The sequence below is a fragment of the Rhinolophus hipposideros genome (assembly GCF_964194185.1).
Source record: "Rhinolophus hipposideros genome assembly, chromosome: 2".
Classification (NCBI taxonomy): domain Eukaryota; kingdom Metazoa; phylum Chordata; class Mammalia; order Chiroptera; family Rhinolophidae; genus Rhinolophus; species Rhinolophus hipposideros.
The window spans coordinates 72,277,699-72,291,429 of record NC_138048.1 but is presented as its reverse complement, the minus strand read 5'-3'; the positions used below and the strand labels follow the sequence as shown (position 1 = coordinate 72,291,429).

The 13,731-nt window shown below is 34.9% G+C and overlaps 1 protein-coding gene across 7 annotated transcripts in view; it reads right to left on the bottom strand.

Moving 5' to 3' along the window:
* Positions 1–13,731, bottom strand: part of PLD1 (phospholipase D1) — a 183,659-nt gene that overhangs the window by 16,110 nt on the left and 153,818 nt on the right. For all 7 annotated transcript variants that reach the window (XM_081072793.1, XM_081072795.1, XM_081072797.1 and 4 more), the window contains one exon: positions 3,281–3,415. In XM_081072793.1, coding sequence (XP_080928919.1) covers positions 3,281–3,415 — 135 coding nt within the window. The remainder of the gene's footprint in view (positions 1–3,280; positions 3,416–13,731) is intronic.

Sequence of the window (13,731 nt, the reverse complement as noted above, 5' to 3'; positions counted from 1 at the left end):
AGACCCATGTTGGACTTCCATGGAACAATAGATTTGTGTTGTTTTAAGCCACTGAGGTGGTGGCCATGAGTTATAGTGGCAATAGACAACCACTGCTCCAACTGTACCCTGTTTTAGTTTATTAAAGGAAAACTGATTCTCCTATTGAGCCCAAAGAGGCTACTCTGTACTTTCCACCCCTTGTGTTCCCCGTGCCTCCCGTTCAGAAGTTCCCAGCGGGATGGCACATGAGCATCACGGAAAAAGCTTTTAAAACATCCTGGCCCCCAAAACAAAAACAAAAAACACCTTAATGCCTGAGCCCAAACCAGACCAATCAGTCAGGATTTCTTCAAGTAGAAACCAGACATTAGTATTTTCCAATGTCACTCTACCCCTTTATCTATCCATTAACCCATCCTTTTGGGGATCTAGTTTAAAGCAAATTGCAGACATGAGTAAACTGACCCCTCAGTGATGTATTTTTAAAAGCTCTCCAGGCAATTCTAATGCAGCCAGGGTTGAGACCCCCGAGACTAGATCAAGTATAATCCCTCATTATTGGGGCAGCCCTTCAACTGTGGATTTGCACCAGCCACTCACAAGCTTGTATAGTTTCTCACCCACCCACACTCCCTGACGGCCTCTGGGCCTTCTTGCTCCAGTTCTGCAATATCCATGCCAATGCTTCTGGTGTCAGGTGGAAAAAATACCTGCCCGCTCCCCAGCCCAGAAGCTCTGTAGGGCAGCGGCATGATGTGATTGCTATTTTATATCACCCTATTGTGCTTTGCAGTGGACTAGTGGACATTAAAAAAAAAAGAATCGTTTCACTTAGGCAACAGGATAGACTTAAATTCTACTTATGGATAGCTCTGTTTTGCTTAGGAAAGCAAAGACATGTTTGCCTGGTTAAGTGCCAGTGTTAAGATGGATTAGAAAACTGGATTTGGTCCCAGGTGTCATGACCTGCAGGATTACCCAGGCCAACAGAGAATGAAACCTATATATAATACAAGAGACCTTCAATGTGCTAAAACAAGTATTTCCTCGTGAGAAAAAATGGGGGTAATTACTCATTTTTTTTATGCCAGTTATTCAGTAATTCTGGCATGAGTTTCCCATGTTAGAAAATTTAATCACAGGTTACTTTAACCTCTTTCAAGCTTTTAGATACTTGCTTAACACCTATGAAATACTGTTAACCTAACTTTTCAAACTTCTTACTCTCTGAGAATTGTAAACATTGTTTTCTGTTTTATGAACATAAACAGAGTTGATATGTGAGAGCAGTAACAACAAACTTGCTTACTCTTAGAGTTTCCACGGAGATAAAAAGAACAAAAACACTTCTGGAATTTTCCACGGGGGAGATCTGTTGTGCCCTTGGGGAAGGAGAAAAAGAAATCCAGCCCCTAACGACTAAAGTAAGACCTTTCCATACTCCAAAGGCCACATCTTCAGTGTCAAGAGAGTGGATAAGTATTATGTGCAAAACTGATCTATTATTGCTAGCCTAAATAAATTGTAACCTTTGAGGGTTTGGAGACCTTCTTAGAAAATCAGTCAATTAAAAAACTCAACAAACCTATTTAACTGATAGTTCTGTTACTGACAACGACATTGCATTTATACTTTATGTAAAATAAAGCAGGCTGAAAGTCAAAATGACCTTTGAAAGGAAATATTTACATGTCTCCATTTTTACTTCAAGAGTTCTGAAATCTTGCTAAAGAGATCTGGTGAATTTTATTTCGCTTTGTTTTTCCATTTCAGCAAACAATTACATTTTCCCCTTCATACTGTAATTGCCAATTTAATATAAAAATATTCTGAGATTGGCTTCTGAAGAGCAAGGCCAGAGTAGCTTAGGGGAAATAAGAGAAACCTTGTTATTGGGGGCGGGGGGGTGGTGAGTAGGGGAGTAAATAAATCCCTAAAGAGCTTTGATCCCTATAGAACAGAGATCAAAGGCATAAAATAATTTCTTAAATGTTCTTAAATTATTAAAAGTGTGTGTGTGTGTGTGTGTGTGCGTGTGTGTGTGTATGTGTGTGTGTGTGAGAGAGAGAGAGAGAGAGAGAGAGAGAGAGAGAGAGAGAGAGAGGACCACACTGTGGTCTATACATTTTCTGGCTTCAGAACTACTTTTTCTTTCTTTTCAAATCATGTTCCAGATAAGACAGTCTCATTACTCCTAGATACGAGCTATTTCTTTTTTCCCTTTTCTCAGTGGAGGATAGAGATGGAAATGGCATATTTACTGCCAAAAAATTTCAAAACACTCCATGACATTTACTTTCTTAAAGAATAGGGAAGTATGTTATAACAGCTGAAAAACTACATTTCATTTAAAACAGATGAGCAGAATTCCCAATAGTGGGACACACTGTATCTCTAAGTAATATTGCCCCAAATTTTGTCAACTGATTTATCTGGCTGATTACCAGTACTCTGTTTTTCATCCAGGCCTTTCAGTGTGTGTGTAACATAATAGTAGAGGGCAAAACAATTCAATGATAGGAAAATGAAGCTTTCCATGTGTATAAAGAATGAAGCTAAACATCACCTCTGTTGTCAAGTTGATCTAATCTAGGTAGAAGGTACAAACAGTAAATCTCTCCCTGGAATCTGCTGGTGGGGAGAGAACGCTGGAGACATCTACTACGTATCCTTGACAGGAAAAGACTGCAGACCTATGTCTAGGGCTACATTATATCATTGCTACACAATTCCCCCTCACCATATTCAGAACATCAAAGCTGGTCCGCCCTGCATCTATGGTTTCATGACACCCAAACCATAGAGAGCATAGAGGCAATGATATTTTAATAGCCTTTGGATTCTGACTCTTGCACCACTTCGGATCTGTGGAAATGGTTAGGTGGATATGGTGCAAACACATACAAAGTACTACCAGCTACCATGTGTGATACATTTTCCCTCCCATTTCTTCCCGTTCGATTCCCATAATCAAGGTACTTGGATTCAAAATAAACACAAGGGAATAATAGAGAATTAAAGAGAGCAGGATGATTATTGAACTGCTGGGTTAAACTGCTGCCTCTGGATACTATAATTTGCACAATGGCCATTTAATTGCTCTGTGCCTCTTTTTCTTTGAAGATAAAGAACAGGGATTAGAAAGGTTGTAAGGATTAGAAAAAGATTGTTTCAGAAATGTTAAAGATGTTGTGTTACTGTCCCTCTCAATTGCAAAGAAAGGTGGGGAAGAATAGAAAGGTTTTCTGCATGGAGTAAGTCAACTAGCAAGAAACACAATTAGAGACCATCCACTTACCAATAATAACAGTGTTGTCATCTGCTATGAGCAACTTGCTGTGGACATAAATAAGCTCAGTGACGAGGTTTCCTTCAAGCACTGCGTGTGTTCTAAGGCCACAGAATGATATGTAATTTATCCACTGATTGCCAACTGTAAATTTAAAAAGAAATTACTAAAATTAATAGGACCAAGCTCAATAAGGGCACATTAAATTTTATCAAAACAAATAATACCACTTAACAAGTTTGTTAAGAGTAGATAGTATAATGTCTGAGTGTGTGTGTACATAATTTCAGAATTCAGCAAGGATCTATTTTTTTCCATATAAAGAGTTTTATGCTGTTAATCTGGCTGAATGGACATTTTTAAAAAGCATATTAAAGTGATTTTTATGTCTTCCCTTTGCTGAGGCAATCCAAAAATACATTCAAATATGAACATTTTATTTGAACAATTTGGTGAGTGATTACTGAAGAGGGATCATTAAAGCTGAGCCAGAGTAGATAACCCCCGACTTTGGTGTGACATTGGCATCTATCTTGGTTGACCCTGGGGTTTAAGTCCGATGCAACATGTGTGTCCAAACTACCTGATGTATGCACGGTTTGCAGCATCGTCAGCACAACGCAGCCGTTAAATTTTACGGGTTTTGGGTAAATAAAAATGCTGGCAATTAAATAATACTCCTCCTTCTAAATTATTAAAACTAGAAAATGAAAGAATCCTGACTACATTTGGCTTTGGAGAATTTCCTTCAGAGCATACTGTACCAGGTTTTTACTTTAAGATGTTGTCCGTTCATCCTATGGAGGCCATTCCTTTGATAAGAAGAAATGCATTCCATACCAAGCCAACCCATTACCACTACCCCAACATGAGGGTCAGTCACAAGACTTGATGGTCCCTCTGCCACAGAGCAGTTGTCTTGGATAAGCAAAGTCTGATACCATAATAAAGAAGTGGAACCAAACCATCACAAATTCTAATAGAGAATACAAACCTTTTTTTTTTCTTTTAAAGATAATCTGAAGCACACTAGTACAACCAATGGAGTTCATGTTCCATTTATTTAAGTTTCCGTGTATTACTAATGTTTTCTATTTTACTGTTGATGTTCTGTAATGTTTCTATTAAGTATGGGTATTTAGGAAAGAAATTCCTTCATAGGTTATATACAGAGATTGCTCCATTTACAGAGATAACGCTGTCCTTGTATGCACGAGTGACCTCTGGAGCCATGTTTGCCCAGACTGGATGTGCTGGTGTGCTGGTACATGTGTAGGAGACGCATTTCTAAAGTTGAATGTAAAGAAGATTTTTGCAAATAATTTTTTTCTCCATTGGTTAATGTTATATTGGAAAGATGTTCCCTACAAAACATCACCTCCTCTTTGATCCCAGAAGAGAGGAGCATTTCCTCTTTTAAGAACTTAATGACCACAAAGTTCCTGGAAAAATATTTCTAGTATAATGCCTAATATATTATTTTAAACATTAATTAATCCTCCATTTCTCTGACTGTTGCAGAAGTCTTATACAGCTTTGCATCTTCAATCCCTGCATAGTGCTTTAAAAAGTTGAATAAATGAATGAATGCATAAATATTCAGGGGTAGCTAATATTTTAGCTTTTGGTTTCTCTGTATCATCTACTTGCTTGCAGTTGGCTCATGATCTAGAATCTAAAATTTTAAGTCATAAAGTATCTTTTAAAAAAATCAAGGGGAAAACTTTGTGCTAAAATCCATATTTTTGCAGTAATTTCCCATAAAACATCCACACTGAACAATACAGTAGGCCAATGGTTCTCAATATACATAAGAACCACATCTGTGGGGACCTGCTAGTAGCACAATTCTGGGACCCTCCTCAGAGGTTTGAATTCAGCAGAAATCTATATTTCAGTAAGTGCGCTAGGGGATATCATTCTTTAAATGACACTGTCATATAGCCTTGGTATTTATAGATTTAAGATTAGTGGTACACACTCAGAAAAAAACAGCATAACCATGTGAGATGTACTGTAGGGGTGCAAGTCTGCTCTATACGAGGAAATTCATTAATATAAGATATTGATCAATCTAGGGAGAAAAATCATATGATTATCTCAATGAATGCTGAAAAACTGTGACACACAAAAAATTCAGCACCCATTTCTGACAAAAACAATGAAGAAAGTAGGAAATGATTACTACTTTCTTAACCTGTTTAAAAATATATAGTACACGTATTATACATGTGTGTATGTGTAATATTTGCAACACTGTTTACTATTGCCTTGGAGGTATCGGCCAGTCCATTTAGACAAAAGAAATCACACAGTGAAACCACCTCTATTTGTAGAATATAATAGCATACTTGGGAAATCAATGATAAAACTATTTCAAAAAATAAAGAATAAGTATGAAAGAATATAAATTATATAGAAATCAATAGGCTTCATATAACAAGCGATACAAGTTACAGGATACAATCACAGACAAAACCTCACTTACAATGGCAACAAAGAAGATAAAACACTTAAAGATAAACTTAACACTAAATGTGCCAAATTTTTATGAAGAAAAATTTTAAACACTATTGAAAGACCTAAGAATAGACTTGAACAAATGAAAAAATATCCCTTGCCCTGGGATAGAATAATTCAACATTTGAAAAAAATGCCAGTTCTCTCCAGGTTAATTTATAAATTTCATATAATATCAGTAGAAACATCAAGGAGCTTTTTTGGAGCTTGAAAACCTGATTTTATAGTTCATACGGAAAAATAAAAATTTAAGAATCGTTATTAATAAAACTGGAAAAGAAAAATTATAAGGGGGCGTTCTACCTGATATTAACACATACTATAAAGTCTGCATAATTAACACAGTGTGGAACTGGCACCTGAATAGACAGCTAACCCTGAGAATGGAATGGAAAGTCCAGAAATAGACCTAAGTATGTATGTAAATTTTGCATATGATGAAGGCAGCATCTCAAATGACTGATGAAAGGATTTTTACATAAAGGACTAGGACTTTTAAATAAAAGGTGCTAGTACAATTGGATCGGTAGTTGAAAAACATGAAAATTATATATTTACCTCACACCAATCACAAGAACAAACCCCAAATGGATCAGAGATAGAAATGGAAGCATATGAAATCACACAAGTGTTAGAAGAAAGCAGGATGAATTCTGGTATGAACTGAGTATAGGAAAGGCTTGTAACTGTCCAGAGGCAATGAAAGAAAATATTGATTACTTTGGCTCAATTAAAAACAAATCACATTTTCATGATACAAAGCACCACAAGCAAAACCAACAGACAAATGACAAAGTGGGAGAGCATGCAGTAATACATCACAGATGAAGAGTGAAGAGTCCTAATATATAAGGAACTCGTAGTAACTGAAGGGAGTAAAAGATTAAAATCTTGATAGAAAAATGGGCAAAAACATGAACAGACAATTCACACACAGAAAAATACACAATTGAAAAGATAAAAGATATTCATGTTCACTCATAATGATAGAAATGCAAATTAAAACTACACCAAGAAACATTACTTACCTATGAAATTGATAAGAAAAAGTGGAATAACACATTCTGTTGGTGAGACTGTTGAAGTAGGCTCTCTTATACATTAGTGGTGAGAATGCAAATTGGTACAAACTTTTTGGAGGGAAATCTAGCAATATCTAGCAAAACTACCTATATGTTTACCTACTGATCCAGCAATTCCACTCTAGAAATTTACCTTAAATATACAATTCCAACAAATAAGAACAGAACATAATATGCACAAAGTTATTCGTTGCATAATTGTAATTGAAAATAACCTAACTGATCATACATAGGAAAATGAATTATGTCAAATCTATACATGGAAGATCATGCAGAGGTAAAAATATGTGAAGAACTCTTTGAAATGATATGGAGTGATTTTCTGTCCATATTGTTAAATGAGAAAAGTAAAGTGCATAAGAGAATATGTGGTATTCTATTCTTAAGAAATAGGTTGAGAGAAATAAGAAAATATACATGGTATCTGCTCATTTGTGCAAAAAATAACACAGCAAAAACAATCTACAAACTGACAAAATTGGTTACTAATAGAGAGTGGGTTGGGACTAGGGTGGAAAAGATGGGTGGGGAGGAAACTGAAAGAAAGCATAGGGGAGTGATACTTATCTAAGTATGCCTTTTAAAAATAGTTCTGACTATTGGAAGTATGTCGCACACACTCAAAAAAATCAAGAAAGATACTTTAAAAATTCTAAAATGGAATATAAACTGAAACAAACGAAGCTAACTGTACTTCAAATTAATAACATACTCAATAACATAATCCAAGTATATTTTGAACACTGACTTTTGAGTATATGTATACCCTTAGGTTAAAGACAAAAAGGAACTGTAAACAGATATTGAATTCTAGTGAGTAGATGTATTCTTCATAGTGAGTGGTATGGACTAGCAATGCTGAAACTATTTTTTGTGTATTCTAGGATTGAGGAAATGAATACATATATTGTAGATAATAGAAGCCAGGTTTCTCATGGTAAGAAAAAGGAGTTATAAAAAGAGAGATGGCTAGAAGGAATCCTGCAGTGTGAGACTGGAATTAGAGGTATTAGTATGGAGATAGAGAGAGTGATAGACAGGTACTATGTTTCCCCGAAAACAAGACCTAGCCGGACAATCAGCTCTAATGCATCTTTTGGAGCAAAAATTAATTATTATATAAGTACTAATTATTATATTATAGTAAAATAAGACAGGGTCTTATGTAATATAATAACATAATGTAATGTAATATAATATAATATAATATAGTATAATATAATAATATAATACCGGGTCTTATATTAATTTTTGCTCCAAGAGACACATTAGAGCTAAGAGTCTGGCTAGGTCTTATTTTCGGGGAAACACGGTAGATAGGTAGGTAGATAAGACAGACAGACAGACAGACAAATAGACATAAACAGATAAAGTGTGTATACCAAAGGCCTAAAGCAGTAGTAATGATCATATCTAGCACCTAGAATTTGGTTTCTAAATTCCATTTTGCACTAAAAGGATTTGGGTTCCTTGGAGCAATGGCTGAGTCCGCGCCTAGTTCTGAGAATGTAAAAGATGAGGCTGGAACTTGTGTTGTGCCAACAAGAGAAAAAGGCTGATGGGGACAAGTCAAAAACACATAACAGTTCATTCGTAAGACCCTCACTCATCAAACAGGATGCAAACCGAGCATCACAGTTACGAGCCGTCGAATAAAACAGGAATCCATAAATCCATGTACCAATATAGATACAGGAATAAATACATAAATGGGGATGGAGGGAAACCTTTCCTCATGGACTTCCCACTAAGAAATTTAGAAGAAAGTAATAAATATAGAAGAAGTGATGGAATTAGAAAATCAGCATTTAGCAACTATCATGGTAATAATAATTGAATCAGAGTAGTAATAATTGATTCGGGGAAGAATAATTAACGTGTGCTCGAACCAACCAGTGGGTGAATCTTTGATGAGAAGCAGGATATTTACACAGACAGAAAGTGCTTTTCCACAAAATACCTATTAATTACAAAGGTAAAAATGGTAATTTTATGGTAGAGAAACCTGGCAGATACCAGTTTCATTAAGTGATCAAAGTTAATACAGCCAGTTTTGCTGCAAATCACCAGCGTGTTCCTCCTGATACAGTGCGCAGAGAACACAGCATTTCTGTGACAGCCCTGCTGAAAATGCATAACCCGAATGTAATCGTGAGGAAATTATAAATATACCCAAATTGAAGGTTATTCTACAAAATAACTGTTCAAAAATATCAAGATCATGAAATTCCTCTCACTCTCCAAAAAAAAAAAAAGAGGGATTACTTCAGATTAAAGGAAAATAAAAATACATGACAATTAAATATAACGTAATTATTGATTAAATCCTGGGTCAGAAATACAAAAAACATCCCCTCCTTTGCTATAAAGGATATTAGTAAGGCAACTGGCAAAATTTCAATAAGGTCTACAAACAAGATAATATTACATCAATGCTAATTTCATTGATTTGGATAATTAAATTATAGCTGCTTTAAAAACGTCGTTTTTTAAAAAGAAACACACACTTATGTATTTAGGGGCAATTGGACATTATAGCAACTTATTCCCAAATGGTCCAGGAGGAAAAAACCTCACTGAGCTATGTATAGCTCTATCTACTAAGAGAGAATGATAAAGCAAAGGTAAAACAACATTTCGGAAATCAGGATGAAGGGTATATGGCAGTTCTGGAAACTCTCTAAAAATCGAAAATTATTTAAAAATATTTTTTAAAGATTAATAATACTGACTGGTTGTTAGCAGCCTGAGGGTTTAAAACATGTAATAATTTTAATTTTCTAAGGCACAGATTTGTGCTATTCCACAGCAAAACTGGAGGGTATCGGCAGTGTATCAAATTAGCTGGAAAGCCTCACAATCCACAATCCAACCTACTTCCCATTCATCCTTGACTATAAAATAGCTCTTATGAAGTGATAAAAACTTTATTTCTTCGTGAAAAATGCCTTTAAGAAGAAAGCTAAGGATTATTTCCAGTACCGTGTTTCCCCGAAAATAAGACCTACCCTGAAAATAAGCCCCAGTTAGGATCGTCAGCCAGACAGATGCATTTAGTACGTTATGACGATGTTCCAGAAGAAGACAACATGACTGTATTTGAATAAATGTGGATTGTTGTACGTGAAAAAATAAGACATCCCCTGAAAATATGCCCTAATGTGTCTTTTGGAGCAAAAATTAATATAAGACCTGGTCTTATTTTGGGGGAAACACAGTAACAGGACTGGAAAGAAAGATAAGGGTTCCTAATCAGAAACATTTTGGATGATTTCAAGTGTGGCCTGTCAAATCCACCTATGCTGTGAATAAATCCACCACGCACTCCATATGAAAAGAAGAAAGGGCAAGTTAAGAAACTGTTTCAGTCAGTACTTTATTCTGTGAAGACAACTGATTCAACAATTAATAAATACAAAGTTGGTGATGTCAACTTGTATGAGGATATGAGGCAACAAGTGTCCATTGAAGAAAATGAGAAACCCAGAAGCACATACAAGTATTAATATGAAGCAATAGAAGAAAAAATATCAGGGAGGTTTCCAAATTATATGCCATGGAGGTATTTGAGAATCTGGAGGTTTATTTAGGTCCCTAAGATATATCTGTTATAAACACTGGTACAGATATACCTCAAAAGATGAGAAATTCAATATAATAGACTCGATGTTTATAAGAAAATTTTGTGAAAGGGCTTCAAGAGTTGTTATAGGCTTTTGTTACTTAAAAACTAGTAGCACTTCAGACATTTCTAATCCTGACTGAACACCGCTAGTCCTCTTTTAAATTATACTAAATTGGCTCCTAAAATGTCATAATTTACCAAAAACAGAAAAATGATAAACACTTTCAATTAAACACTAAATCCCTGAAGGTTGGAGTATCAGATAATTACACACTAATAGCTGCTGGTTTTCTCTTCAGGAATTGTAACATATTCACAGCAGCAATTTTGTTATTTCTAAAGAATTGAAACAGTAGAGAACTATAGTGCTCTATCCAATTAGATTAGCTAGTTCATGTATTTAAAACCCACTACACATTTACAAGAACAAAACCAACAATAAAACGTTTACCTCAAAAAAGGGCATTATGTAATTAAGCTGTTCTTCTGTTTAAAGTATGAACATTTTCCCCACTGACATGCTTCATTTTGACTTGTTTCCAGGGTTCTTGGAAATCTTTTCATAACAGGGTTTAACATTGAAATTACTTCTTGTATAAAAATCCATTTTTTCCCCTGAATAGGCAAAGGCAGAAAAAGGGTCCAGAACCAAAGGAAATGCTTTATAATAAGCTCAGGCCATTTTTATGGTTGAGAAACTTAATAGGCTTGTTCTGACTTTTTATTCTCCCATAATCTCACTTTTGCATTTTACTAGCCACTGTCAAGTACTGAATGGCTTTCCTGATTTTATTTCATTGATATAACTTTTAGAGATTTATTAATTCACTATCATCTTTATTTTAAGCCATTAGAAAATCGAGATAGGGATAATGCTCTGGTAAATCCTCTGTGTCCTAGATGCAATTAGATACAACTTTTGAAAGTACTTATTATTGGTGATGTACATGTCCTATGTCGAAGGTTATTTCTAAAGTTTTTTACACTGAGAAGACTATTAGTGAAAAATTGTTGAGCACTCAATGTGCACGCGTGCACATACACACAATTATATACTTGTACTAAAAGCTTAATTCACTATTTTAAAGCTTCCAAATCATTTAAAAATCCATATACCGTAAAATTCACTCCTTTCAAGTATACAATTCAGTGTTTTTTAAAACTATATTCACAAGGCTGTATAATCATCATCACTATCTAATTTCACGACATTTTTATTATTCCCCAAAGAAATGCCATACTCATTAGGCATTACTCTCCATTCCACTCTCTCCTCAGATCCTGGCAATGACTAATCTACTGTCCTGTCTCTAGGGATTTGCCTATTAAAACTTTTCATAAAAATGGAATTATACAATATGTGGCCTTTTATGTCTGGCTACTTTTCACTTAGCATAACATTTTCAAAGTTCATCCATGTTGGAGCATGTATCAGCACATTTCTTTTTATATCTCAATAATATTCTATTGTATAGATATACACATTTTGTTTCTACATTTATCAGTTAATGGATTATTTGGGTTGTTTCCACTTTTGGCTATAAATAATGGTGCTCTAAATATTCATGTGCAAGTTTTTGTGTGGACATGGGTTTTCCACTCTCTTGTGTATATACTATTGAAAAGAATCGCTGGGTTATATGGCAACCCTGTCTAATTTCTGAAGAACGACCAAACTGCTTTCCAAAGAGGCTGCGCTATTTTGAATTCCCAACAGCAACGTATGAGGGTTCCAATATCTCCATATCCTCATCAATACCTTTTTTATTTTTTAAATTATAGCCATCCTGGTAAGTATGAAGTTGTGCCTTGTGGTTTTTATTTGAATTTCTTTAATGATTAATGGTGTTGAACATCTTTTCATACGCTTATTGGCCATTTTGTATATCTTCTTTGGAGAAACATCTACTTAAATCCTTAGCCCATTTAAAAAATTGGATTATTCATTTTATTGTTGATTATTCATTTTATTGCTGTAAATATTCTTTATATATTCAGGATACCAAACCCTTATCAGATATATAATTTGCACACATTTTCTTCCATAATGGATTAAGCAATGGTTTCTTGAATTTTACACCAAAAAACAAAAACATAAAAACAGATAAATTGGATTTCATCAAACATAAAAGCTTTTTTGCTCCAATGGACATTATCAAGGAAAAAAACAGAATGGTTTCTGATGAGAAACTGGCTGTTTCTCTTATTGAGGATCTCTTGTACTGGATGATTTGCTTTTCCCTTGCTGCTTTCAAGATTCCCTTTTTGTCCCTGTCTTTCATTTGATTATGAGGTGTTTTGCTGTAGATCTCTTTAACTTCACCCTACTTGGATTTTGTTGAGCTTGGATGTGTAGATCCATGTTTTTCTTTTTCATCAAATTTGGGGAGTTGTCAGTCGCTATTTCTTTAAATATTCTATCAGTACTTTTTTCTCTTTCCTTCCTTCCGGCACTCCCATTATGTTGGTGTGCTTGATGTTCTACAGGTTTCTAAACTTCCATTCATTTTTCTGTTTTTTTTTTCTTTCTGTTGCTCAGGGTGAATATTCTCAATGGACCTATCTTCAAGCTTGTTAATTCCTCTGCCTGCTCCAATCTGCTATCAGCCCCTCTAATGTGCATTTCATTTCAATTATTACACTCTTCAACTCTAAAACTTATATTTAGTTCCTTTTTTTTTAAAAAAGAACTTTTATAGAAACTTTTAATTTAAGACATTCTATTTTTTTATATTCCCTATTTGAGGAGACATTGTTTTTATACTTCTCTTTAGTTCTTTAAATATCTTTCCCTTTAGTTCTTTGAAGATAGTTGAACTAGCTGTTTTAAAGACTTTCAAGCTGTCAGGTCAAATTACGACAATTCTCACAATTACCATGGGATGGGAGCTTATAACACATTTGGCTCCTTCCAGTGGCTGCTAGGCTGCTGGTTTTCACAGTGATGATTTGGTTTTCAAGGCTACTGTGCAATTGAGGAGAGAGGGGTGGGTATGTGGCAAATTAAAATGCCAAAAAGCTTGCTGCTTTAACCAAGATTCTGCTGTCTTTCTTGAATGAACATATCACAGATTGTTGCAAGCTTTTGGTTAATTTCCGGAATTCTGAAAAAGGTGACTTGGACAATTTTTGTCAGTGTTTTTGTTGCTTTTACGTAGGTGTGAACTTTTGGAGATGCTCACTATGCCATTCTTACTGATGCCCTAATTATTTTTAAGTGAAAAATACACATA